We start from the raw sequence: 24583 nt of genomic DNA on the forward strand, positions 1-24583 counted from the left end.
GATAAAGATGGCAGATAAAGATCAAAAATAAAATAATGCATCTTTTAATTTAAAAAATAGTATTTAAATGTAGAAAAATGAGTTTTTCTATATAAGTAAAACTTCTAATATAAAAATAATTTTTTTTCTAAAGCCATTTTCTTATTTCAGTTATAAGGGATTTATGAAGGGAAATTATTTTTCCTTCATTTTAAATCAGCTTTTATAAAATAAGGCAGATGGAAGTGTGTCGTACAGGGGCAGGTGTAGTACACTGCATTTTGTTCGTCATTATCCTGTAAGGAGTGCTTTTTTTATTAAAAATAATATTGTAGGGTCACTGTGGAATTTTAGCTGAAAAGAATCGACCATTTAGTATCTTAAATTCAATTAAAGTCAACTTCAATTTCAAGAGGTTTTGCATTCAAGTCAGGATATCTGGAGATGATAATCTGCGTAATCAAAAGGCGAGTGCTATAGTGCCTCCTAAGCAAAGATGACTGAGACCAAAATGGTTTAGTCTACTGCATTATGAGATTTCTGAGGTACTCAAAACTCTCCAGTGGTTATTTCTCCATTCTCACCTCCTTACTCTGCTCCTCAGTATAAATTATCAATCATTATTGTCTTCCTAATTGCTGGTTATGTTTTTCTTTGATCAACCCCTCACTGTGTGGAACATTTTCCTTCAGAACTGTATGAGTTTTTGTGTACAGGTGTGCTCATGCTGTGCGACAGAGATATTCTGGGTCATTTCCAATCATTGTGCATCCAGCAGTTAATACCAATGTCATGCATCCACACTGCAGCCCCTTGGTCGTTCAAGGATGTTATACCTCTTCAGCCTTGTGAAAGAAGAAGAAATAGTCCCAGTGGGATAAATATGAAATCCTAATATGATTTGAATACCTTTCACAACATTTGAATGAATTCTTTTTTCAAAATCCAACCTTTGCAACCCTTTTCTATTCAGCATCCAACATCATAGAGTCATAGAATCGTTTAAACGGGAAAAGACCTTTAAGATCATAGAATCCAACTGTTAACCTAACACTGCCAAGTCCACCACTAAGCCATGTCCCTCAGCACTGTATCTACATGTCTTTTAAACACCTTCAGGCATTTTGAGTCAACCACTGCCCTGGGCAGCCTGTTCCAATGCTTGACAACACTTTTGGTGAAGAAATTTTTCCTAATATCCAATCTAAACCTCTCCTGGCACAACTTGAGGCCATTTCCTCTTTCTACCAATGATCTGTTATGTAAAGACTGCTGTAGATAGTAGGTATGATATTATTTAGAAATTAACTTTTTAATTATATGAAACTCCCTGAGAATTTGCTTTTTTTTTTTTTTGGTCAGAGAGGAGTTTTACATGCTACTCCTTTTACTGCATTTATTGTTGATTCAGCCTTAGTGCTGAATTGACACTTGCAGTTCTCAGACTTCATGTTTAAACATGATACAATGCTACTTTTTAGTACTGGCATGGGGTGAAATAAGGGATACCAATATGTGGTGTATGGACCTACATGACAGCTACATTTCCAAAAAGCAGTTGAAACACAATAATCTTTGATTTCTATGAAATTTCATGCCTAAATTCTTAATCCTTCAGCTGGTATGCGATATTGTTTGTTGTTATTACAATACAAATTTTAAACCATGTGCAAGGAATCATTGTCTACACTGAGTTAAAAGGGCATCACTTCTCTTGGACAGGCATGAGTATTTTATGAAGTTTGGCACCCATTTGGTCAAAAACCTGATTTTTTATTTTATTTTTTTTAAATTGCACTTGTATCATAATCACATATAAAATTTTGTGGTGTATCATTTTCATACCCATGTTTCATAATTAATATATCTGTATCTACTTGTATCTATTCTTTACATATTTTCTTTGTGCAATTCAAAGACTAAAGAAGGTTCAGTGGCTAGGATGCATTATATCATACCAGTTGATTAGAACTGAAATATCTGACTCCTTTTCAAGTCATCTTCCATAGTATGCTCGTTGTTTCTTTGGCAGTTATGGCCCGTGCCTTGTGACTCACAGGAGCAAAGGCAGAATTGCAAGTCTTTTTTTAAACCAACGTCCTGCAGCATGAGTCAGGCTTTAGATCTGGCCTTTGTCCTTCCTTTGCCTTTGCTCTTATCATTTGTCCTACCCACAGTTACAGCCTCTGAGAATAGCATATTCCTGGGTTTAGTGCGATTTGTTCCTGCTGAATGCCAGGGAAAATTATACAAGATGCTAACTTGTCATTCTTCAGGAAGTGAAACTATTTTGTATTGAATTGTAATGGGCACTTTAAAAAACAAACCCCAAATGTCCAAACTTCAGTGCCACCTCTTTGCAAGGTTAGCTTGCTCAAGTGTAACCTTATTTCAAGGGTCATCTTGATTTCAGTAGCATCATCAGTGAAATGTCCGATTAGCTTATTCTCCAAAAATCAAAGAATTAAAAAAAGCATATTTTGCATCCTTTTTGACTATGAACTTCAGTATCTAGAAAGGATTACACAACTGTAAGATATAAAAAATTAGAAAAATGAGAAATGAATAAATTCTTTTTCTCCCTATCTCTTTTTCTCTGTGAGGTGTAAGTATGAATATTGTTTGTCTTTCCCTTCATGCTTTCAGCCTTTCTTTAAAAATGGCACCATCAGTTTGGTGGCATAATACTTCCTTTATAAAATATGATGCTTACAAGATAATATGCTCTGATTTTATGTAAAGATCTGCTATTCATACACTACTGGGTATTTCGCCACTTGTTTTATGGAATATGACATAGTCATTGCCTGAAGTGGTATAAAGAGCAAAGCTAATGTTTACTTATCTAGTGACTCTGGTTCTGGTATTGCCAGCGCCAAGCTTTCTGAAAATGGTTTAATATCTTAAGACTTTGAGACTTGGACATAAAAAAAAAAAACATAATGCAACTACATGCATTTCTTCAGGAACTCAAGTTTGGATTGTAAATTTACCTTTTAAATCATTTAGTGAGATTAATGAGTGGTAAGTGCTTGGTGCTTGGCAGAATGGACATTAGATTATTCTGGTTTTGTCATAACCCATAGACAATGCTACAAAGCTGTACCAAAAAGTAGTTGTTGGCCAACCTGTATAGTTTCTATACTCAAACACACCAGGTTATTTTTTTTTTCTATGAATAATACTTTTACCCTTTTTGAAGTAGGACCAATGAAAATTTTAAGGGCCATTTCATGTAGAACAATGGCTTTTACACTGTAGTTTCAGAACTAGCAACCTGAAAGAGAGGTAAGATAACATGTGGAACATTCTGTGTTGCCTTACTGTAAAATAAATTAAAAAGTAATTTTCAAGGAGAGAAGGGTCCCTGGATATAACAAAGCTTTTTTCTCTACAGCAGGTTTCTCCTTGGCACGTGTCTTTGTTTCATGTTTTCTCTAGAATGTGCTTTTGGGCACAACTGTAAGCAGATAGTATCCTACAAAAGCACAGCAAATCAGTCATCCCTGTCTAACCTGTGCTTTAGAGGACAATAATTTCACACATACTTCTACCCAGTACATTGACTATTTATGCCAAAGAGCTGCCCTTCTCTTGCCCTCCTTCAAGATGGTATAGCAAGCACCTAGTTCCTGCATAGACAAAAGTAAAGCAGAGCTGAGCTGCTGAGAAGTCTTGCTTTCTTCTGCATATTTGAGATTAATGTTTTCATGTTTGGATGGACTTTGAAAGCAAGTTGTCATTTAATGGTAGCAATGCCTCCGTAAGTATCTCAATCCATTTTTATGTAAATTCAGAAAGGGTCATGGAGTGATATGCTCCAAGGATATGCTTATTTTGAAAATATGGAAAATTTCAGTCATAACATACTTTTAAATAGATTGAAGGTACAATAGGTTTTAATCATCCTTGAGCTCTTTAGAACAGAATGAATGTTGATTATTTCGGAGTAAATACTTCAAAGCAGACTGCACGCATCTCCAGTGTTTATGATAATGCAGAGTTTTAGGATTTTTAAGAACTATCAATTATGTCCTTCACAGGGGTAGGAAAAAGTACAGAAACACTGGAAATGGTGACATTTTCCTAATGTCTTCATCTGCTTATTTGGACTTTAGACTTTCACTCAAATGCTCATCTGTGCTAGATGATAGGATATCTAAAAGGTAGATTTCTTGACAATTGAAAAAAAATGATTTAGCCTACAGAGAACAATGTTTTGTAATCTAATTTCATATCTAATATGAAAAATTTGGCCAAGTAATAAGTGGAAAATGTAGATGGTAGAGAACTGTACTCTCGCTGATAACAGTAAGTTGTTTTGCACAACCAGATTGTAGAACAAAATGCTAAAAACCATTCGACTGGAAAGCAGAAACTTTTGCACAGGAAAGTGATACAAACATCTTTGTGTGACTCTGTGATGCTGAATAGTGCTTCTCAGCACAATATGTCATCATCATGCTGCTGCTGAAATTTAGATTCATATTTTTAACTTGTGCAACAGGTTTATTTTAATTTCCAGTTTTTGTCATTTAATTCACGTTTTCAGATTTTGAGGTATGCAACAGATTTAGCAGTGCACTGACAGAAAAAGGGAGGAAATTGATAAAAATCTGGCTATGCCAGGTAGTTGAGAGAGTTAAATGTAAGTTATGTAAACTAAACAGCTTGGCTCTTGCTATTTATTACTAGGGTTCTGTTCTCCTTCAGAGATGTTCCAGGCTCACAAGGTAAATGGATTCTACACCCAAACACTTGCTGTGCTAAGTACAAAGTACACTAACGATAGGTTTGAAATTGAAATTGGATAATAACAAGATTATAATATTATTCAAGACAAAATACAAAAAAAGAAAAAAAATAGTATGCCTTACATGATAAAAAGTAAATAGGACATTACTTTCATTTGAGCTGTACAAGATTTTATTAGTAACACAGATAAGTACTACCTTGTTCAAATTGTTCTGATTTGAGAGTAATGATTCAAATGCTCACAGATATATTATATTTATGTCTGCATACATATGTATAGATTCAAAACCTCTTCCCACTAGACTCAGTGCAACTATTGTGACCGGTGGGAACATGACCAGGTTGTTTGTAAGAACATAGTGTAAAGGTTGCAATGAAAAGGAGTCATATAAGTTGTTTACCTCTGATTCACTCACTGCATATTGCTTGGAATTTGAAATTTGCATGTACAGTTCTCCCCGTTTCCATATTTGGCATTGTCACAACATTTCCAAAGTGCTTTGAGATCCTGTACATTTCCTATAAGCACATGGTATATTCTATTTTTGTGTGTGCTTTGCATTGTACTCCAGATGGCGTTGATATATTTTTGGCATATATATCTTTGTGGCTCCTCCGGGGACAAAAAATAGGAAAAACAAGCATATTCCTCGAAATAAAGATAGCTTTTCAAGATGAAGTTTGTATGTTTTCCTCAAAGCAGGAAACTTGACTAAGAAAGCATCTCATATATCATGGAAGGTAGTATCTTACATTTACATTTTATTTTAAAGAGTTTTTTCTAATTGAATGAGATGGTAGCTGACTGAACAAAAATCCAGTTTTGTGAATATTCACAGAGCAAGTCTGCATGAAAGAACTAACACACTCTATTTGTTGTGCTCTTGCTTGATGTCTAAATTGTTGGATTTTTTTTTCCTTCAGTAATATAGCAGTCATTAACTGGGATTAGATGCAGGGTTGTTGTGTGTGTTTGGTTTTTTTTATTTCATCTGGGATAAATCCTTTAAGAGTTGGCTGATTATGTGACCTCTGCCTTCTGCATACTAGATTTAATCAGAAGACAGCTATTTTAAGTTGCCAAAGGAAATAATACACAGTAAACAATTCCCTTCCTGTACATGAACTACAACTATATTCTTTACTAGAGTACCTGTTCATTCAAGTGAACAGCATCACGTTTGTGGGTTTTGGATCGATGGGTGTGGTTCTTTGGTGTATCTGAAAGGAGCTTATGTGGTAATATCCGGATGGAAGATGGCTTTTAAGCTCTAATACATCATGGATCAGAGGAGCATCTGCACTGCCTGCCTGCTTCTGTGATTTGTTTTGTCCATCCAGTTTGTGATACTCTTAGTCTGTTTTGTGAGGCTGAGTTTTGTGTTTGAATTAATTCTGTTTGTTTCATGCTAACAAAAATGAACTAGATTATACTGAATTATCTTTTGGTAACAACATGTGAAGGTGAATGTTGCATTATCCTGTGTCTGGTTAAGTAAATCTGCTTCCAAAGAGAAGTTCTGTTAAAGAAAGAACCCTGATCTGTCTCTACGTGATGATACTGAATTAGAAAAAAGAAGGGTAAATATCTGACTATCTTCGCTGTTAGTGGATGCTGTGACTGAAGATTGGACCACAATACTTATGAGCAGTGCTCCTGAAGCTGAAGATACGTAGTCATGATTCCCAGCAAGATTTTAGTCTACCACAACCCTTCTGGGGGCACGCGTACAGAAACTTATAAAAGTACTAGAAGGCGTAAAAAATCTCTTGGAGAATTGTTCCAAAACGGATATCGTGTCAAAGCTGGACATAGTATCCCTGAAAAGGAAGAACAACATACTTTTCGAAACTCCTTGGTGTCTTGTTATAGGGTCGGCTCATACTGGGGTAAGGTCCAACTCTAAACTTTTTGTTCAGAACTGTAGTTTGTGATTCTGTCTGTGATGCAAGTGTTATTATTTTCTGAAAAGATACTATATTTAATTTTTCAATTTCAAAATAATGCTACAGGATTTCCGTTGCTTTATAGGAAAAATTCCTTCCCAAAGTCACATGCCGTAAAGTGCCCATATCTCCAATACCTCATCCAAGGGGTTCAGCGGTCTCCTAGAATCAATTAATCCACTCTTTATTGGAGGATGAAAAGTAATAACCTGCACTGGTGAAGTTATTAAGAAATTATTTTTAAAACTGCTGTCATTATTTGAACAGGTGTAAAAGTTAAAGAAATGTGCAGCAGAGAGATTTATTAACATGTCTTTGATACAGCATTGTTTGAAAGCAATAAGTATACAAGCTATGTAGATTCTGAACTTGATGCAGTTTTGCTGTCCTGGTTCATAGGGTATTGATATTTTCACGCTGTGGGCTGTCTTCCCTGCTTGTACACTTGCATAACAGATGCAGGGAAGCATATTAAAATATTTTGGCTGTATTGCTTCCAACAAATGACAGGTTCTTTTCCTCCTATGCTATTTCTTCTTGTCTTGTTCTTTGCACTTTCATTTTCAAACCTATCTACAGGGAGTGGAATCTCAGGTTGCTCTGTTGTGTTTTGTGAAGCCATTCAGGATAGGATTATTTTGCATCCTAAGAATTACCTATCCATTATATGCATCTCAGAAAAGGTTCTGATTTCCTAAATATGGATCCTGTTTTTTTTCAGTATTCAGTAAACCATATGGCTTTAATTAAATATAGGGTAGAAGTAGCTATTCATAGGTTTGATGAAGATATTGTGATGAATGGGTGGATGGTTTGTCAGGTGTAGAAATGGTATAAGGAATCTCTGTGGATTGAATCCTTATACCAAGATTTTGGGTGTGCTATTGACTGAAAAAGCAACATATGTCAATAAGAAAGGGAATTATGTGTCTTATTGATGAGAAATAATGTGATGCTTGATGGTGGTCTGGTAGATTGACCTCTCATGTTGAATGAACAAGTTTCCCAATTCCTGTTTTTATTTTTCAGAATCTCATTAAAGACAAATAGGTTTAGGTGTTGTGATTTCCTCCTGTTCCCCTTTACAGATTTAATATTGTAAATTTCCTTTTTTTGCGGTTTGTAACCTATGGGTAATCCTGATTGCTGCTGTATATTAATCCAGTGGAAAGCATCAGTTCAGCCAACAGACTGTAAAACTGTCTGACAGGAAAATAACATATTTCAGCACCTTTAAGACTGTAAAGTCAAATAAAGCTGGAAATAATGTAGTTTGTTTTGCTGTAAACTTTATAGAGAAAATAATTTTCTACTGTAATTACATTGCTACTGGCACATAGTTTATTGGTCATGTTTATATCACTATTCTGGTCTAAAGCATCCATTTTACTGTGTCCTTAGTAAAGACTCAGAAAGCGATAGCCGGAGAGTATTTGCACCTCACAGAACTGAAAGAGTATGTAGTGAAATGAATACAAATACTCCTGTTGTACTCTAGATCTAGCCCAGTATTTCAACATAGCATATTGATTCCTGGTGCACAGATCATTGATTGCTGTAATATTTAAGACTGATTTCAATTTGTATTTGGCCTGTCTTGGTGATCCTTCAAAATTGGCCTGAAAGATGTGGATGTGTCAATTTTTCATATCTAAATTCAGTGTATATAATTTCAGGAGGTAGGCATTTGATCTCTGAGATCCAGGAGGGGTTGTTGGGTTTTTTTGTTGTTGTCTTTTTTTTTTTTTCCCCCTCAGATTCCAGTTTGAACACTCAGAATCTGAAATAAAATTACACCACACATGTTATCCAGGAAATTACGCAGTAGAAATAATAGAACATAATACACATGTATTTTACCTTTTCACTGTACTTTGGAAATGGTCCGTCAGCTGTATAGGCAGCATGTGGCTAAACAAATATTTTCACAGTAAGAAAATAATCCTGTGGTTTACTTGGAGGTTTATTTGGATCATCATACCTACCATTCAAATTATTGTACTAGAGGCAGAAACTATTGACTGAAATTCTTTGTCTCATATTACTAAAGGAATCTGGTCTGATAATCATAAAATTTTTTTCTGGTCGGGAAATCTATGAACCTCTTAGCTTTATCCTGGGCATTGCAGCTCAGAGAAACTCCAGCTCAGAAGCACACTTCAGTCATCCATTTAGCAGCAAATGACAAACTGAAGAGGCCTTTCATTTTATATGTATATTTTTCTGTGGTCAGACAGATTTTCTAGGTAAATTAAATCTTCTGATACTTACTTTTTTTATAACTTTTAATATAGAAGATTATATCCTATTCCAGTCAGATCCCATAAGAAAATTCCAATATATTTCCTCTTCCCAAGAAAAACGTGAGTGACATGATTGAGACAACACAGCAAGTACTTCCTAAGCATTCCATTCAGCAGTTTGCTTAATTAACTTTAGCAGTCGAGATCCTGTTAAATGTGCAAAATTAGAGTAGACTTTACCGTAATACACAAGAAACTTACCCTATCAAACTATTGATTATATCATTTAAATGTAAAACAGTTTTGTAGTTTTTTCATATTAAAAGAAATTATTCTTCCCCACATGTACGAAGTACGTTCCCAAAGATTGCTAAGGAAAGAGAGATGTACACGTTTGTCTAAGTAGCTGAGACAGCTTTGGGGAAATGGGAATTTTTGTTAGTGCTCCTATTATAGAATTTTGCTTACTTTTCTTGATGCATAAACAAACATGAAAAATTTATATATTTGGCAAGTTGGTGGGCCTGAACGAGATAACATCTTAGTTGTGAGTCAAGTTTGATTTGAAGAAGGTGAGAGAGCATAGCATGGGACATTGTGTTACTGATTATATGTGATTAGTTTTCAGACAGGCTGTTTTTTACAGTCACTTTGTCAATAATAGTTCTTGAGCTAGACCCATCAAAATCTTTTCTATTTAACTTGTTTTAATTTTAATCTTGTGTGGATGCATAGTAAGCTACCTACTGAATAATTTAGGCCATTTTTAGTTTGACAACAGTCTCGTTGCAACATGGTTATTGCTGTGAGGATTACTGTATCATCAGTTTAAAGATGCACATGTGATTGCAATCACACTTTCGCATGTCATTAATACCAGCACCAGAATGCTGTGTGGACTTTCCCTCTGAGAATTATTCAGTTGATTCATTGTCCCCTTGCTAAGTTCAAGGTGATATAAGTAATCATACATTTGGGGGCAAGCTCATTTCATCTGAGTTTTATGCTTACAGTTTATTCTTAGCAGCAGCTTTTTGTAGTCTGTTTGAAGAATAAGGCTGAAACTTCTGAATTAGCTGCAGTCTTTCAAAATGCACATAATTTACTACAAGGTCAAGCAGTCGATGCTATTAAATGTTTTAGAGTGCCAAACACATTAATTAAAAAACAGCACCTCTTATCTCTTTCACAGTCAAGCTGTAGATATAACTGCTCAAGAATGGGAGGTCCCCCTTTCTCCCTTGCTTCACTTCAGCTGGTATTAGTGGATGTTTTTAATAGATCACGCAAAGTCTTCACATGGTGTAACCTACTGGGGAGGTGTGCACACCGGTGCATTGTACAGTGTAATTTGTCCCTACTGTGTAGAGTCATTTTGGCTGGCCAACTTTTTGTGATAACAATGTTACGTGGAGTAAACACCACAGGCATAGTGGGTTTCACCTGCAAACACTGAACTAACCTCATACTTAGCATACTTGTACGCTAAGACCCTGAGAGCAAGATACTGTGAGTACCTGGAAACAAGGTTAATCAACCCTACCAGCTGCAGCCCTACCATTGTCCGGTCCTTTTATGTGTTTTCTTCAGATCACTTTTCAGAGTTCTCTTTTACACTTTTCTGGAATAGCCATCTCTTACAAATATTCCTTATTTTCCTACTTTAAATAGGCTTCCTCCCTGCTCAACTATAAGCCTTTCAGCCCTATTTGCAAACTGTCTGCACCGTGGTTTATGCTAAGAACGCTACTCCCAGTCTCTGCTTGTTTCCTCCCGAGCCAGGTTCTCCTTGACTCTGATATCAGCCAATGTCAAATGGATTTTAAAGCCCTCAGTTGGCTAAATTTTCTACTGAAGGGGACTATAAAGCTCAGAAGTGAACCAGTAGATTCATTACTAAATCCAGTACCCTAACATTCTGTCCCACTGAGGCAGACTGGACTCCTTGTTCAGCGCCTGTTCAGGAACAGTGACTGTCAGGGCAAACAAAAACATTTTCCTGCAATATTCATTCTGCTGATGAAATTTATATGAGGTGATGGCTCTTCATATAGCTGGAAAGAATATTATATTCCAAATAGGTTTTTATAAAAAAAGACCTTTAGAGGTCCTTTGAAGCAAAACTGAGAATATAATTTTAATGGGCATTGAAAACATTTGAAATACATAATTTTTATAGGCTTCAAAGGTGTATTGTCATGAAGGGTTTTCCTTTTTTGCTTTTTTGCTAGGATGATGAAACTCAGATTTATTTGCAAGACGGGAAGTACAGAAAATCAAATAAAATGATGTGTATAGGAACCTAATAACAGAACTGTTTGGGTCTTGAAAAGAGTAGAATACTGAAAAGAATTCATTTGCCATAATGATAAGGAAAGCTATTATTTACATTTCATTTTTGTCCTTCATATTTGAACCACACAAAGCTGGTAATACACTGAGGTTTCTGAAGATCAAAATTTGATCCTTTCTGTGTAATAATTCCTTTAGCTATAAAATACAGCCCCACAAGTAAAGGCCTTCACAAGATACAGAGGTTACAAGGTCCTTGGAACCTTTTAATTTGTAGTTCAGGTAAACTGTCCAAGCAAACTCTCCATTTCTTTTCTTTTTTTTTTTTTTTTTTAAATTCTATTCTCTGAAAGGAATTCTTTAAAATAGTGTAGGCTGTAGCAAATGCAGAACATAATCCGTAATGATTTTCTTCTTCTGCAAAAACTACATCAAAGCCATAATCTTTGTGTTCTATCATTTGATGTCTCAGCAACTAAAATATATCTTGAAGCATTGTAAGAGTCTGGAGATAGAGGTTTTATTGCTAACATTGACGTTTCTCCGGCTTCTTTTTGAAACATTGCAATGGGTAAATTGGCCATCTTGTTTGCTTCAGATGCAATGCAAAGCATTTGAAAGGAAGGATTTTTCTCCCACTAGCCATTTTTCAAAAAGTGCCTAGGGAGTTGAGTGAGGGAGATTGCTGGATGGAAAAGAGGTGAGGAAGTTTAGGGCTGCTAGTGAAGGTCCTCTCCATGCCAGCCACGTCTCTTTGGATAGAAGTAGCAACTGTTGGAGTTACTGCAAGTGGAGCAGAAGGACATGTCTCTCAGTTTCAACACTATGATCCAAAATCATCATCCTGTAATTGCAAATGGATATGAAGTTTAGAATTATTAAGCATCATTTTATTGCTTTTCATCTAGATCATCAAATCTAGCTTTCAAGTTGTAATTAATCTTCAGAATTCCCCACCGTCAGTAATTAAAAAGAAACTTTGCATCCATGTAATACACAGACAGGAGTGATTTTCTACTTTAAGGCTACTTATGAGCCTAAATAAGGCTACTTAATAGGGCTATTTATGAGACTTAACAAGAGTAAAAATTTTATTTAACAACTTCCCAAGAATACTGTGAGTAGAGCCTTGATTTAGACACATCTCACCATACGCATCTTTGCTCTTGAGGGGAAACTCTCAACTCCACTGAGATGATGAGCGTTGTGACAATCTTTATATGTTTACCAGGACCAGTCTTTCCTTAAGTTTCTAGAAATAAAAAGTGGTTTATAGCACTGGAAGTGGCTACAATAAATATCAATAACGAGAAAGTATGAAAAGAAGGTGCCCTGGACCTAATTGTAACAGTCACAATACCATGTTACACAACTTTTATGTAACTCTTGGCTGTACTGTCTAATAAAAATTATCCTCAAAGCCTTATTTTAATTTTATAAGCTGTGCATGTGTATAATACACAAAGTACTTTTATTCATATGCCAAAGATCTGCAGCCAAATTATTTACTATCAGCATCAGTCTCCTTTAATAATTTAAGCCCTTAATCTTCTATAGTATTTTCTCTTGCACACACTCTGTGTGTATGTCTCGCTGGCTTTGCAGTTGCCTGGGAATTGCTTTTCATGCAACATGATTTCAACACAAAAATGCTATTTCTTTACAGAAATAGTTACTTCTTTAATAGTCAAAGGGTAATCTATTCCTATAGTCTGGTGGAAAGAATAGCAGTAGATTTGTCATTTTTAAGAGAGAATGTGTTGTTCCTCTGTTGTCCTGCTTGAGTTTTTGGAAATTAGGGTGGAGATAAGGAGCATTATTACCATAAAAGATTTTACGTCATTAAGGTTTATCAATTTAATCAGGCATATACACAATCTACTTTATCAAGGTTATCAGATCTCTTGCCCATAATCTTTTATTTTTCACTAAGCAATGTGGGAGCTTGGGGGACTGAGGAGTTTTAGATCTGTGTGTGTCTTTGACAGCCTGTAAGAGAAGGACATGTGCACTAGAGCGACCAAGAGAACCTCAGGGAGGTTTTTCTCCCACTGAGCTTTCAGCCTGTGTGTCTCCTCCCATGGCTCCCTACATAAACTAAGGTTTCCTGGGAGGATACTTCAACTATTAAGGAAATAAGTTCAAAAAAATTTGAAAAAAACGTGGTAAGGATCTTGGAACCATTAAATATGGAAGAACATTTCAAAGGTATTTGACATTTTGTACGCTACCTATGCTGATTTCATTGATCACTGTCATTGTAAGTGAAATGTTGTTATAATTTGAATTATTCTTTACTAGAGCTTTTTTTTTTTCTTTACTGCAGGTTTAAGATTTTTAAGAGCTCTTAGACTGATACAGTTTTCAGAAATTTTGCAGTTTCTGAATATCCTTAAAACAAGGTAAGACCTTTGCTTACATACTAAGTTAGTTGCATTAGTGATAGAACATAAATGTCTTAGGTTTGTGGTCCTAGTAATATATTTTTTTATTTTCTGGAAAAAAAGCCCCACTTGTTATCTGTTTTTTAAACCTTTTTCTGATGATGAATGATTTATCAGTGTCAGCCTCTTTTGACATAATCAGCAGAAGATTTTACTTGATGTGTTGTTACATTTGAAATATCTGAGCAAGACTGAGTGCTCATAAATTAAAAGCAGAGTGAATTACAGAGATCTGCACTGATTAAATATTGCTTCTTTCCACAAAATCAGTCCATATTATGCTGCATTGGAAAAACAGAAATCACAATTCACTGAACAGAATACAGATAAAATGTATTTTAAGAAATAATCATTGTGGCTCTACTTTAGTTTTTTTTTAACTGAGCATCCCTTTTCACATCAAAAACATATTAAAAATTAATTTAACACTCAGCTATCTTTATATTATGTTCATTGTAATTAGCATTTCTTTCAAAGAATATTTAAAATATTCCAAGTAACCTTCTGGCTTGCACTGATTCTTCAGGCTATTAATACATGAAAGTTGTGCAGAAGAAGCACAACTTTAAACAAAAGATCACTTTGAAGGGGGGGAAAAAAAAAAAGGAACCTTCCCATGCCTCACAGTTGAAAATGCATTGCCTTTCATCATTCCCTAAAATGACCCAGCTGAAGTATTGAACCCAGCTTCCAGTAATTACTGTAAACTCAGTTTCATTCTGAAATCCTATGTTCTCTCCACTGGTTGATGATGCCTGTGTAAAGGCTTTGTATGTGAGTAACTCCATTTATTTGCTATGTTAATTAGTAGTGATGGGGAAATAGATCCTTGAGATTTGTACACACTCATGGTAAACAGCTGTTTTTGTCAACCCTTAACCTTAAAACTATTCTCTTTGCTGTAAATTTCTCGCGCTATCTGTCTTTAACTGTGTGACTGTAAGGAATCAATTTTTTTTTTTAAATGAAGAAATCAAAGAACCTGCACTGAAAACGTAGTCCAGTAGCTTAGAATGCTGCCAGTATGGTAAAGGAGAATCATTTGTACAGGAGCTCGGAATATCCAATGAGTTTGCATTTAACACACAGAACAACCTCACTAAAAGAAATGACAGTCAATGGAAAAGCCCCATAAACTCAAAGGATTTTTGGATAAAGGCTAAAAGCCCCTTCAGGAGTGGGTGGATTTGTAAACTTCCAGATCCACAAATGAAGGGATACTGCATTAATCACATTCAGCGTATTTAGAGCTGGCTTATTCAAGACTGACCTGTTCTTTTAAAAAGCATTTCTCTGGTGCAAATTTACTCTTAGATTAGATATCATCATCTCTGTGATTATTTATATGAATGTCCAAATAACTGTGAAAGCCAAATGTTGATTATTAGAAAGCCTGCAAAGCAGAGCTTCCTTGTATGATTGTTTTTGACTAGAGGCATTTTAGTGTGCTTGGCATTAATAGCAAGTAACTACTGACAAGATGAGAAACTGATAGGGTATAAATGGCACGGCTGTGTTTTTAGTATTTGGTGCAATTAGAGAAGAAATTCTGTCCTCCTTTTCCTCTTAGTAAAGTAAAGAAAACAATTTACTCTAACTTGTAAATTAAAATTACTCCTGGAATTAGTGACTGAGATATGAGGATTAAAGGAACATAGATTATTTACACAATGTGCAGAAGGGCCATTCCAAACACTGGAATCCAAAGGAAGAAGCTAACGATGCAAAAATAGAGGCAGTGAGAAGACTAGCAAAGTAGTGTGGGAGTGCTAGATAATTATTAGAATATCTTAAAAATTATTAATTATATTTTAAAAGAACCAGTAAGGCAAGGCAAAATTTTACTGCTCCGTATTAAAAGACTGTACTCTGCCAAGGATCTGTTTGTTTCCCTAATTTGAAATTAAATGTATTTTACTCGATATTTTTTGTTCCTGTGTTTTATGAAATACAATGAATTGTGTGGCGTTCAGATGAAAATTTCTCTCCTTCACTTCACTGTTTTCTAATATTTTTCAACAAAACTCCAGAGGCTTAGGCAGGGCTCACAGTAAGGGATTTTGCACAGATGTTGGAAAGAGCTTAAAGAGCAGGAAAATGTTTGTGACTAATCCGTCATCTATATTTAGACTCTGGCAGAAATACAGGAGTATTTCATAGAGGAGAGATAAGGCACAACGTTTAATAAATCTGCAAAAATAAAATGTACCAAACAAGTCATGTAGTAGTTATTTTTTAGTGACTGCTGTCATTTACTTGTATCATAGTAATATGTGGAGACCAACTGCCGCATTATTGTATCAGGCCCCCCTTCTGTTCTAAGTTCAGGTGAAGGATGATATTTAGTCTTCCATAATGGAACTTGGCAACAGTATGATTTCTATCATCTTGTTTAATCTAGGAACCTGTTGTTTAGGGTCCTGTGCTGTGACTGAATGTTATCACCACCAAAATATAAACCTTAAGTGATCATACCTTAAGAGAGAAATAGGGAATGTGTCTTGATTAGGTGAAAGCTAATTAATTGCAGAACTGCTGGTGTATTATCTTATTTTTGAGTGCAGTATCCATTACAGCATCTGTCGTATTACACAATTGTATTTCTTTGCTAATAGCCACAGTTGCCCATTTCACTACCTGTAACTCTTAAAAATATTTTTAATGGAGCTGGCTAGATTAATTTTCCAGGTTGATTTCTCAACTTTGTTTATAAAATAACGCATTTTTATTGTCCTTAAAGTAGTTATAAACAGAAATATTAAGAAATTCTATGGCAAACTACTACTACCAACACTGATAGTGAATTTTTCCCAATTTTTATTCTTTTGGAATGTATTACTTTAGGAATAATAGTGATTTTTCTAAGGCATTGTTCTTTTTTAGAAATGTTTTCAAAAACAAGGGGGAGCTATTTCCAATGCAGTTCCATGAATGGGTGAGATTATTTAGACGCAGTAATACATAGAGTTCAGTTCCTTGTGTATTTGTTGAATATCCTTCTTAGCTTTTGAAATCATAGTGATTTTTGTAAGAAGAGATTGAGCATTTTTCCATAAACTTTTAAGTATGGTATTTTCCCACTGAACTGAGTGAGGTCCTTGCTTCAAAATAACCTCTGGCTACAATAGGGAACATAGTGGGAATAAAAAGAGTTTGCAGAGTTTGATGGATTCACATGTGGAGGTGAAGTATGAAATACGCTAGCTCTGTATGAATTTCCACAAAGTCCATAAGAGTTCATGCAAGCAGAATAATATGAAAATTATTTAGGACTTTACACAGAAAGTGTGTACCTAAGTTATTTAATTTGCAAATTATAATTTTTTTCACAAAAGCAGCGTAACATTTACAGATTGGCTGCAATAGTTAATTAATTGTTTGCTATAACTGTAGGGAGGTAGTCTTGCCCTGTGGTCATCTATGCAAGCGTTAATGTTCGGTGAGCATGCAACAAAAACATCCTTATTTGAACTGCCTGGATGGTATTCCAGGGTAGTAGAATATTTACATGTAAATAATTGCTGAGGTGTATAGCAATGAAAAACGAGAAGGTGAGTGTACTGAGAGGCAACCAAATTATTTGTGAAAAATCATTATTTCTTTCTATTAGTTTGATTATGAGTACAGATGTAGCTAAGGTTTCCATTTTTCTTTCTGCTCTTAAATGCATTGGAATTTTTCTTTCAACTTATCTAAATTGTTCAAATGTGAACTCTGCAAAGACAAAATAATACATATTTTGCATAGGCTTTTGATTAATTTTTTTTTAGGGAGCCTGGATCTCTTCAGAAATAATCACTCAGCTCTTTCAGTCTAAAGTATGCAGTTGTATACAGGTACATATTAAAAATATGTGATAAATTCCAGTCTAAGTTCCTATTTGTTGTTGGGTTTTGTTTATTTTCAGTAACTCCATCAAGCTAGTGAATCTGTGCTCTATATTTATCAGCACGTGGCTGACAGCAGCTGGGTTCATACATTTGGTAAGTATATTTGAAAATACTTCATTGACTTTTTCTCATGGATCATCTGCTCTCTGGGCTACTTCATTACCTGAAATTGCCTTGCTCTGAGTAGTCCCTTAACATATCTATAGAGTACAATAAAAAAAAAAAAAAAAGACATCGCAGCTTCCTGAATTTTAGGCTTCTACACAAAACTAATTCTGAGTAGTAAGTAATACACCATCAACGTCAGCAAAAAAATATGAGACTTGAACTGGTGCAACTTCTTGAATGATTACAGTTTACCAGTAGGTGGCAATGTTTCCTAAATAACTAGGCTGAGTGCTTCCTGGAAGGGGTTGGCAGAGCTGAAATGGTACTGAGGTCCTGGGAAATCAATGGTTGTGCCAGAAAAGAGCAGCTCTGTATTTCCACGAGAATTAATGGGATTGCTAACATTCCGGGTAGCAATTTTTAGAGATTATTTCCTTCTCTTATATTTTTGAATTTCAATTTTCTTGGCATAGCTTTCAGACACTGATAACATAGGAGTTTTGTAATTCCACACTTAACAGCACCTGAAAAGTGTAAGATAGTATAGAAGTACATATGAGTTCATAAATGTGAATATGCATATATTTGGTAGGTCATGTCAATTATTTATTTTAAACATTTTAAATCAATAGCTTTTACTGTTTAGTTAGGTAACTATAATTAAATATGGTTTAGTGTTTGTCCTTTAAGTCCATTTTATGATCAATTTAGGAAATTTTCAAGGTGCTAATAGCAATAAATTATTTAGGGATGGTTTTTGGACTAATATTATAATTTAATGATATTAATGTTAGTCCAGAGCAATTTAATTGATTTCACTTGAATTACCTTGAGCTGCATCCAGCTATGTAAGATTAAATTCAGATTAAATTCAGAATATTTATCTTCTCATTACACCAGATAGTAATTTAATTTTTACTCTTACCAAGATGCACCAAAATTTTGGATGTTTTCATTTATGATATACTTTGCATTCATAGATGAGCATACAAACCTTATGAAGAACGACTGAGGGAGCTGGGGTTGTTTAGCCTGGAAAAGAGGAGGCTGAGGGGAGACCTTATCACCCTCTACAACTACCTGAAAGGAGGGTGTAGAGAGATGGGGGCTGACCTCTTCTCCCTGGTGACAAGTGATAGGACGAGGGGAAACGGGTTCAAGTTACGTCAGGGGAGGTTTAGATTAGATATTAGGAGACATTTTTTCACTGAAAGGGTTATTAAACATTGGAATAGGCTGCCCAGGGAGGTGGTGGATTCACCATCTCTGGAGGTGTTTAAAAAAAGGGTAGATGGGGCACTTAGGGACATGGTTTAGAAGTGGCTCTTGTCAGGGTAGGCTAAAGGTTGGACTCGATGATCTTAAAGGTCCCTTCCAACCTCAACAACAATTCTAATTCTATGATTCTATATTTTTTTACACTCTTTTGGGCAAATGTATCATTTTTATCATAGAAACATTAGCTTTTCCTGGTTTTGAACTAAAAACATTTTTTTAATTTTTTTTTTATTATACCAGGAGAGGGGGGGAATGCTATTTTCTAGGACTTGGATTTTGGTGGGTTTTGGTTTTTTGGTTTGGTTTTTTTTTTTTTTTTTGCTTTTCAGCATAAGTTTCTCTATTGTACTGTAGAAATCCTCAAACTTCTTATTGTGGAACAAATTTTAGAAGACATGCTCCTTCCCGCTGATACATTTATAGCTTTGTCACATACAGTAGCTGACTTTTTGGACAAGTAATGGTGTATCACGAAACCTAACATGTCGCTACATAAGACTTCAAAAGTAAAACTTTAAGAAGTATAATTGCATTGCAAATAAAATTCACTCTGAAAAAGTTCAGAACAAATTGGTATAAAATGAATTTACCGAGGTGCATTAGTAAGTTATATTATTTAGTGGTGAATGGAAAACATAATTTCCATTAAAAGTATGAGTGGCAAGGCTATGTATATTGGCAAAAGAACTGTAATGCTATAAGTGGGACAGGGTTAGGTTCTGTATTTGTTCAACATTAATCACAGGAAAGGATCCAGAGTTTATATTATATGCCAAATTACGTATATATATATATACACACACACACACGTGCACATACGCATATATCAGTAGAGTAATTTGTGGTACAGTTCTGTGAATTCACTATATGTTTTCTTGTACATTTTAGGTGGAGAACTCAGGGGATCCATGGGAAAATTTCCAAAATAATCAACCGCTAACATATTGGGAATGTGTTTATTTACTGATGGTTACAATGTCCACTGTTGGCTATGGAGATGTTTATGCAAAAACAACCCTTGGTCGCCTTTTCATGGTCTTCTTCATCCTTGGGGGATTGGTAAAACCTCTTTTTATTATTATTTATTATTATTATTATTGTTATTATTATTATTATTATTCCAGCTACCTTAATAGTCGATCCTGTATATCTCAATGCTGTAATTAGAGAAATATTATATCTGGTTTTGTGAATTAAAATTAATTATAAAACTTTAATATATGTTTAATACACCTTTTTTTTTATTATTGATAAATATTTTGGCAGAGCTTGTCAAATTAGTCCAATTTGGTAGAGTCAGAACTTTTCTAATCCGTTTAAATGAGTAATGCATGTGAATACATGACGTGCCTTAATATTTCAACTTATTAATGTTATTTGTAGTCCTTTACGTTTTAGTGACTGATTGTAGTGAGTTTTTTTGAGGCTGCTATTGATACTTAAAGGCACTTTGCGGTTTCAGACGTCCTACCCACCCTTCTGTGTTCCTTCCCAGAATTCCAACAAACACTGTGGCTTTGGACTGCCTTAAAGAGCAGCTTGCCTGATCCAGATGATGGCAAACCACATTCTCTTTAATTTCAAACATCCTTTCATGTCATGTAGCACAACTTTAACTCACAATTTATCACGTGGCCATTACCAGTATGCCTTTGTATCAGCAAATTCTCGTGTTTTGTCCTGAATGTGCATAGCACCAAAGTTACTAATTCTTATGTCAACTTTTCTGTTATTTATCAGTGTTAGTGATATTATAGGACCTGATGCAATGTTATTCTCTAAAACAGCAAGGTTTATTTTAATATTTACACGGTGCAAGGTAAGTGCTTTATGGATGACTCACAGTCTATATTGTGCACATACATATGTGTGTATATTGTTACTTTACTCTCATATATCGATTTCACGTATACATTCATCTTAGAGATGATATGTATATAACTAATGTTATGAATGGCATATATGAGATACACAGATACATATATATGAGTATATATGAACATAAATATATGCATTCCCATCTACGTTTATTGACATACAAAGACAAAGACCATGTCAACTGGCAGTAGCTCTTTGAAGTATCCAGCCACAAGGAAGATGTTTGTTGGACAAAACATGGCAGAATAGTTTTTATTTTCTCCTCAAAACCTTTTATCTATCACATGTCATTCCAATCCTTTTAAAAACATGAACTTTTGGAAAACTTTTTTTTGGGGGTGGGGAGGGTGATCTTTTTGTTCTTGACAGGGGGAATAACCCCTGATTCCATCTTGTTTTTGTCTTCTTTTGAATCCTAATCATGGGGGAAAAAAGTCTGTCTTTTAAAATAGAAATGTAACGGTAATGATAATACTTGGTTTTGGTTTTTGCAGTGGACCTTGCATAGGTTTTTTCCCCTCCCCACTTCAGGAAGAATTAGATATAACTGTATTTTATGATTAGATACCAGTTTGAATTAATTTTGTTCTTGTTTTGTTTTGTGTGCCTATTTTTCTTCTTTTGACCATTTTCTTAATTTATAAGGTATGCATCTTCTCCAAGACCAACTTTTACATTTAGCCCTCTTGTTTTGTTTGATAAGAACTTTTACATTTTTAAAATTTTCTTTTTAAACAACCTCATAGATCTAATTCTTTTGCATTTTCAGATCTTAAAGATATATATCTTCTGAAAATATTCATCATCCCCCTTTCTTTGGCCTCTCTTTTTAGTCTTTTCTTCTGTCTCCTATCTTCTTCTTAGGCCATGTTTGCCAGCTACGTCCCTGAAATCATAGAGTTAATAGGAAACCGCAAGAAATATGGTGGTTCCTATAGTGCGGTTAGTGGAAGAAAGTAAGTATCCCAAGAGGCTCTGCTGCCTCTGCTGCAGTAGAACACTCTCTGCATGCCATTTTCTTTTTTTTGTGTTTTTGTTTCATGCATGTAGGCAATGTTTGCTCGCTACGTGCCAGAAATTGCTGCTCTCATCCTTAATCGGAAGAAATACGGCGGGACTTTTAACTCAACCAGAGGCAGAAAGTAAGTCAAAAAAGACCAGGTGTGGTTGTGTGACTTTAAAGAGCCCCTGAAGGTGGTAATAGCTGACTCACAGCTTATAAGGCTGTATTCCTTGACATCAGATGTTACCACTGGAGAGTTGTCACACTATAATTAGAGACCTGGGCTATGCTATGGTACAAGTCACAACATTTAGTCCCTACTTCAAGAGAACCTGGATACCCCTAGGACTACACTGACATACCTTGTAAAAATTGCTGCAGTTCTACATACAGTTAGCTTCTGGAACAAGGTTCACTTGTCACTTCACAGTTTTGGGCATCAAATTACCGTGTGGTCATCTCTTAACTAAGTGACAATGATAATTCACGTGATTGTCAAACAACTGAGTTCTTTAGAAAACTTGGGTTTACTGGAGTGCAAAATATGAGATTTATGTCAATTCAGTTATTCCATTAGGCTGACTACGTCAGAAGTCTGATAGTGCTGGTTCTCATTGTCCAAACAGCAGATTCATATCTCATACAGCTCCTATTGATTTCATATGAATATTGCAAACACTTGTGATTTTAGGATCTATGACCAGGAATTTTAAAGTGATTCTCTTCCACATGTGGTCTAAAACCTATCCTAAGAAAAGCAAGTAGCAGCCTTAGTATCAATATAGTTTGGGAAAAAAAACCCAAACCTGTATAAAAAATATTATTTTTACCTGTTAGCAAAAGTTAAATTTTATTGGACCACATTAGCTCATTACATTTCTAGTGAAAGCCTCCTTGTTTTCTTGACCAAGTTAAAACCAGATCTTTCTGGCATTCCCAGCATCTAGACCTGCTGGGATATAGCCTTTAATGAACTAGACGTACTTGGTGATATAGTAGTTTCTCCTCTATATCACCATTACTGTTGTCATCTTTTGTTTCATCACAAATCATTGTGACATTCACTGGTAGAGATACGTTTGCCCTAAAAGACTAGTCATGTAGAATCCTTTCCATATAACATAGAGAAGGTACCGCAAGTACAAGCAACACATCTAATTAAGTGTTCCTCTCCTTACTTTAAGAAGATGTGGGTTTTTTTACTTTATTCCTTCAAGTCATCACCCATGCATCATTTTATAAATGTGGATTATAGTTTTATCAAGTTGTTTCTCCTCTCTGTGGAGCAGAAAGACTGTAAATGTCCAACAGAGCTTATTCTAGAGTACTTTTTACATCACTGGGTAGATAAATCCAAGTTTTTTCTTTAGTTATAGCTTATACTATTGTATGTTCAATAATGCTCAAGCAATTAGATGACACAATTGACAACTTCAATACTTTCATTTTTTTGAGATACCGTCAAATGTCTAAAGTTATTTTTTAGTATAAACACTAAGGTTGGAAACTTGCATTGTAAATCACTTATCCATATTAACAAAATGCCTTAATTTATTTCTGAGATGGGCTAGTGTGATTGCTTTTCCAAAATGTTTATTTGTGACAGAGTCCTACTCAGTTTCATACTTGTATTTATACTTAGTTTCTCAAAGAGAGAAGCTTTTCAAACACAGAAATTACACCTCTGTTTTTGAGGCTCCAAAGGAGTTATAGCAGAGGGAAATATGGTTAAAAACTATTTTACATACAGAGTTTTAGTCTCTCCCCTTCTACATTGTCACTAGTACCCAGCATTGCTCAGATGTCTCTAAACTTGGACCTGATCTTCAGACAGAACTCCGCATCCTGAAAAACTCAACTCCAGATTACAGGCTTCTGCTAGCTTTGGGGCGTGCTTAATTTTATTTTTTTCACCTTTTCTTTTTGTCTTTGCTTATATGCACTATCTGTTTGGTTTTAGCTCACTATGTTGTCAGTGCTTTCTCTGCTGTTCTCTACTGCCCGTATAACTTGTCGTTTCAAACTCAACTCTATCATCAGCATAAAAACTGTTCGATTTACTTTATGCATTGTTTTCTGGTTCAATTATTAATTACTAAGTAGTTTAAAGATGTCCTTTGCTCATGTGGGTCTTTCATCAGAGAATCTAAGCTTGGGAACTGCACAGTAAAAAGCCATTAGCACCCGTTGTTTGATGTTGCTTTTGCAGTCAGTAGAACAAGATTGATGAAATGTTATGTTTGGCCAAAATTTAAGTTTTCATTTGGAATTCAGTGTTGAGAGAATGGGTTGTCAGAACCAATAAGTTTTCCTTTGCTTGAGATATGGGCATGTGGTAGTAATTAGCAATATAAGAACTTTGGTTGAGCAACCAAACATAGATTCTGGCAGCAAACATAATGAGAAACTACAGTTGTTCTATTCCTAACGTCAGAAAGTTTCCAGATAAAATTAAATGCATGTACATACAAAATGAGAGCAGCTAAATTTTGTTGCAAGATGTAGTTTCAACTCTTAAAATAACAAATGTGTATACTTTTAAACTTTCACCTAAATAGATAAATACACAGAATCTGCTTTGTAGCATTTATGTATATGTTTATACATGTTGCTTTACGAACTATGTCTGTGGAATAGCATGCTTCTATATGACTATTAGACGTTTAGTTGGGAAGTTAAAAGTAACATAAGATTATGTATATTTTGAGGACTGCACTACGTGGCTTTAGCCTGAGGAGAGCCTTGCTATAGAATTGTAACTATTGA

At 35.0% G+C, this 24583-nt stretch overlaps 1 protein-coding gene across 24 annotated transcripts in view; it reads left to right on the forward strand.

The window, feature by feature from the left end:
* KCNMA1 (potassium calcium-activated channel subfamily M alpha 1) overlaps positions 1 to 24583 on the forward strand; it is a 510622-nt gene that overhangs the window by 315730 nt on the left and 170309 nt on the right. For 21 of the 24 annotated variants that reach the window (XM_074592125.1, XM_074592126.1, XM_074592145.1 and 18 more), the window contains exons 6-9: positions 13543 to 13618; positions 17568 to 17643; positions 19825 to 19995; positions 21679 to 21770. In XM_074592125.1, the coding sequence (XP_074448226.1) occupies positions 13543 to 13618; positions 17568 to 17643; positions 19825 to 19995; positions 21679 to 21770 (415 nt within the window). Of the gene's footprint in view, positions 1 to 13542; positions 13619 to 17567; positions 17644 to 19824; positions 19996 to 21678; positions 21771 to 21864; positions 21957 to 24583 lie in introns of all 24 variants that reach the window. The other 3 variants (XM_074592149.1, XM_074592151.1, XM_074592152.1) reach the window with 1 other exon arrangement.

This window comes from Larus michahellis, chromosome 6, assembly GCF_964199755.1.
Source record: "Larus michahellis chromosome 6, bLarMic1.1, whole genome shotgun sequence".
In the NCBI taxonomy this organism is placed as follows: domain Eukaryota; kingdom Metazoa; phylum Chordata; class Aves; order Charadriiformes; family Laridae; genus Larus; species Larus michahellis.